The 5000-nt window shown below is 50.9% G+C and overlaps 1 protein-coding gene across 1 annotated transcript in view; it reads left to right on the forward strand.

The window, feature by feature from the left end:
- Window positions 1–5000, forward strand: part of atad2b (ATPase family AAA domain containing 2B) — a 51468-nt gene that overhangs the window by 35263 nt on the left and 11205 nt on the right. The window contains exons 23-24 of the mRNA XM_061242874.1: window positions 1137–1259; window positions 1485–1613. Of these exons, the coding sequence (XP_061098858.1) occupies window positions 1137–1259; window positions 1485–1613 (252 nt within the window). The remainder of the gene's footprint in view (window positions 1–1136; window positions 1260–1484; window positions 1614–5000) is intronic.

Genomic DNA, 5000 nt, shown 5'->3' on the forward strand with positions numbered 1-5000 from the left:
CACACTCACACACTCACACACACACATATACCACCCATCGTTTTCCCCACAAAGCCACGTCCATCAAGCTCTGACCCGCTTTGAGCTCAGCTCCTCCTGGCCTTCTGCGGCTGTGCCTGAGCGCATTTTAATAATAATAACAATTGAGGAATAACCATGATGTTAATGTGCACAGGTGATGTTAATGTGTCAGCACACATTTAGAGCTGTGCTGTTCCAATCTCAAGCCTACAGCATCATGACCCCCCCCCCCCCCCCCCCCCCTTAAAAAATCTATTTTGTTTTTGTGGTGTGTTCCCGGTGCCCTGTAGATAAATTGATCTACAGTGAGAACTAGTAAATATTCCTGGAAGTCAAAATCCATAAATAGCAAAACACTCATGAAGACAAAAACAAAAAGACAAAAGTGATTTTTAATTTTATTTTATTAAGGGTTAGACGAGCGATATCGGGAGGCTGGGAGGACTTTAAATAAAGTTTTAAAAAATTAGTAAATGAAGGTGGTGAGCAAAGCGTGGTTTGATTGGCTCACCTGCTTCTCTCGCACACTCTGAAAACATCTATTTGCCTCAGATTCATGTCATAATAAACACCAAAGTACTCACTTTTATTCTTCCACTCTATCCCTCTCTCTCCCTCTCCCTCCCTCTCTCTCTCTCTCTCCCTCTCTCCACTCTCTCTCCCTCCCTCTCTCCCATTTTCTCTCTCTCTCTCTCTCCCTCTCTCCCCACTCTCTCTCCCTCCCTCTCTCCCATTTTCTCTCTCTCTCTCTCCTCCCTCTCTCCCACTCTTTCTCTCTCTCCCTCTCTCCCACTCTTCTCTCTCTCTCCCACTCTTTCTCTCCCTCTCCCCTCTCTCTCTCTCGCACTCTCTCTCATCTCTCCCACTCCCCTCTCTCCCACTCTCTCCCTCTCTCTCTCCCACTCTCTGTCTCCCTCTCTCCCACTCTCTGTCTCCCTCTCTCCCACTCTTTCTCTCCCACTCTTTCTCTCCCTCTCCCTCTCCCTCTCCCTCTCCCTCTCGCACTCTCTCTCTCTCTCCCCCTCCCCCACTCTCGCTCCCTCTCTCTCTTTCCCACTCTTTCTCTCCAGTTCTCTCCCACAATAACAACATAATAATAACTCTCTCTCCCTCAGATAAGATTATTCGACATCGCGCCTGCAGCCTGAAGGACACTGCTCATGCCATGTTTGCCTCTGAGATGGACGTAGAGTTCAGCCGCATGTGTGAGGAGATCCAGGAGGCGCGGAGGAAGAGAGGTGACCTCCCCACACCTCTGTTTGGCGTGTGTGTAATCTGTGTGTGTGTGTGTGTGTGTGTTATCTGTGTGTGTGTGTGTGTGTGTGTAATCTGTGTGTGTGTGTGTGTGTGTGTTTGTGTAATCTGTGTGTGTGTGTGTGTGTGTGTGTGTGTGTGTAATCTGTGTGTGTGTGTGTGTGTGTGTGTTTGGTGTTTGTATCATTATGTGTGTATTTCCTGTACAGATGTGTTGGAGGCGGAACCACAGCAGGCCCCGCCCCCAGGTGCTCCGGCCCCCGCCAGAGTGGCGGGAGAGGAGCATGCTGGGAATGTTCAGGGGGAGGGGCCAGAGCCCCCGGCCAGCAAGAGCCCCAGTGAGTACCACACTGAGCCGACAGTATAACACTGAGAGAAATGGGCATAATTTCTCATGTATTATTTTATTATTATTATTATTATGTTATGTTATTATTGTAATGTATAGATTGTGTTCATGTGTTTATAATTGTTCAAGTATTGTTCAGTGTGAAATGTATGTCTTATATATATATATATGCTTTGGCACGACAAACTAATGTTCCAATTAAAGCAACTTGAACTGAGAGAGTATAGTGTGCCACTGGCTACCCTGCCAGGCTGAAAACAATCTTGCAGTTCTGCTCATGGCCAGCAGATGGCAGTGAGCTCTTGTGAGTCTAGCTGTCTCAGGCCTCCAGGGCCAGTGAAGCAGGGTGAGTTCAGGGAGAGATGGGTGGTTTAATGTCATGAGCTGCGGTCTGTCTCTCCCTCTCTGCCTCCCACCATCCCCCATTCTCATCTAACCTCACCCCCACACACTAACCACTAACCTCACCCCCACACGCTAACCACTAACCTCACCCCCACACGCTAACCACTAACCTCACCCCCACACACTAACCACTAACCTCACCCCCACACCCTGACCACTAACCTCACCCCCACACCCTGACCACTAACCTCACCCCCACACACTAACCACTAACCTCACCCCCACACACTAACCACTAACCTCACCCCCACACGCTAACCACTAACCTCACCCCCACACACTAACCACTAACCTCACCCCCACACGCTAACCACTAACCTCACCCCCACACGCTAACCACTAACCTCAGCCCCACACACTAACCACTAACCTCACCACCACACACTAACCACTAACCTCACCCCCACACACTAACCACTAACCTCACCCCCACACACTAACCACTAACCTCACCCCCACACACTAACCACTAACCTCACCCCCACACACTAACCACTAACCTCACCCCCGCACATTAACCACTAACCTCACCCCCACACACTAACCACTAACCTCACCCCCGCACACTAACCACTAACCTCACCACCACACGCAACCCATAACCTCACCCCCACACACTAACCACTAACCTCACCCCCACGCACTAACCACTAACCACTAACCTCACCCCCACACACTAACCTCTAACCTCACTCCTCATTGTGTGTGTGTCTCTGTGATTGTGTGTGTTTTTCTGAGTGTTTGAGTGTGTGGCAATGTGTGTATATGCATATGTGAGTGTGTGAGCATATGTGTATATGTGTACGTGAGAGTGAGAGTGTGAGTGAGTGTGTGGTGGAGAGTGAGTGAGTGAGAGTGATAGAATGAGAGAGTGTGTCTGTGTGTGAGTGAGAGAGTGAGAGAGAGAGTCTGTGTGAGTGAGAGAGTGAGAGAGTGTGTCTGTGTGTGAGAGAGTGAGAGAGTGAGGGAGTCTGTGTGAGAGAGTGAGAGAGTGAGAGAGTGAGAGAGTGAGAGAGTGTGTGAGTGTGTGAGTGTGTGAGTGTGTGAGTGTGTGAGTAAGAGAGTGAGGGAGAGAGAGTGTGGGAGAGTGAGAGAGCTCTATCTCATCTGCAGGCCACTTTCCTAAGAGCCTAACATGCGCTGTTCTCCCCCTCCCTCTCTCCCCCTCTCTTCATCTGTCTCCCCCTCTCCCTCCCTATCCACCCCTCTCTACCTCTCCCTCTCTCTCCCCCTTTCTTCCTCTCTCTCTCCCTCTGTCTCCCTCTCCCCCCCTCCCTCTCCTCCCTCCCTGTGGGGAATGGTTACCCCAGCATTGGGAGCTGTAGTCAGCAGGGTTAGGGTGAATAATGACGCTCTTCTGTAAACGGGTTCTCTGCTGAGCGGGGGGGCCCCCTCCAACCTGACGTCCCGTCATTATTCCCCTCTGATGCGCCAGTCAAAGAGTCAGAGTGCCCCGCTGGACTCTGACTGAGACTCACTGGACTGTAGTTCTGCTGGACTCTGACTGAGACTCACTGGACTGTAGTTCTGCTGGACTCTGACTGAGACTCACTGGACTGTAGTTCTGCTGGACTCTGACTGAGACTCACTGGACTGTAGTTCTGCTGGACTCTCTGAGACTCACTGGACTGTAGTTCTGCTGGACTCTGAGACTCACTGGACTGTAGTTCTGCTGGACTCTGACTGAGACTCACTGGACTGTAGTTCTGCTGGACTCTCTGAGACTCACTGGACTGTAGTTCTGCTGGACTCTCTGAGACTCACTGGACTGTAGTTCTGCTGGACTCTGACTGAGACTCACTGGACTGTAGTTCTGCTGGACTCTGACTGAGACTCACTGGACTGTAGTTCTGCTGGACTCTGACTGAGACTCAATGGACTGTAGTTCTGCTGGACTCTGACTGAGACTCACTGGACTGTAGTTCTGCTGGACTCTCTGAGACTCACTGGACTGTAGTTCTGCTGGACTCTGACTGAGACTCACTGGACTGTAGTTCTGCTGGACTCTCTGAGACTCACTGGACTGTAGTTCTGCTGGACTCTGACTGAGACTCACTGGACTGTAGTTCTGCTGGACTCTGACTGAGACTCACTGGACTGTAGTTCTGCTGGACTCTCTGACAGACTCACTGGACTGTAGTTCTGCTGGACTCTGACTGAGACTCTCTGGACTGTAGTTCTGCTGGACTCTGACTGAGACTCACTGGACTGTAGTTCTGCTGGACTCTCTGAGACTCACTGGACTGTAGTTCTGCTGGACTCTGACTGAGACTCACTGGACTGTAGTTCTGCTGGACTCTGACTGAGACTCACTGGACTGTAGTTCTGCTGGACTCTGACTGAGACTCACTGGACTGTAGTTCTGCTGGACTCTCTGACAGACTCACTGGACTGTAGTTCTGCTGGACTCTCTGACAGACTCACTGGACTGTAGTTCTGCTGGACTCTCTGACAGACTCACTGGACTGTAGTTCTGCTGGACTCTCTGAGACTCACTGGACTGTAGTTCTGCTGGACTCTGACTGAGACTCTCTGGACTGTAGTTCTGCTGGACTCTGACTGAGACTCACTGGACTGTAGCTCTGCTGGACTCTGACTGAGACTCACTGGACTGTAGTTCTGCTGGACTCTGACTGAGACTCACTGGACTGTAGTTCTGCTGGACTCTGACTGAGACTCACTGGACTGTAGCTCTGCTGGACTCTGACTGAGACTCACTGGACTGTAGTTCTGCTGGACTCTCTGAGACTCACTGGACTGTAGTTCTGCTGGACTCTGACTGAGACTCACTGGACTGTAGCTCTGCTGGACTCTGACTGAGACTCTCTGGACTGTAGTTCTGCTGGACTCTCTGAGACTCACTGGACTGTAGTTCTGCTGGACTCTGACTGAGACTCACTGGACTGTAGTTCTGCTGGACTCTGACTGAGACTCACTGGACTGTAGTTCTGCTGGACTCTGACTGAGACTC

Source organism: Conger conger, chromosome 5, assembly GCF_963514075.1.
Source record: "Conger conger chromosome 5, fConCon1.1, whole genome shotgun sequence".
In the NCBI taxonomy this organism is placed as follows: Eukaryota; Metazoa; Chordata; class Actinopteri; order Anguilliformes; family Congridae; genus Conger; species Conger conger.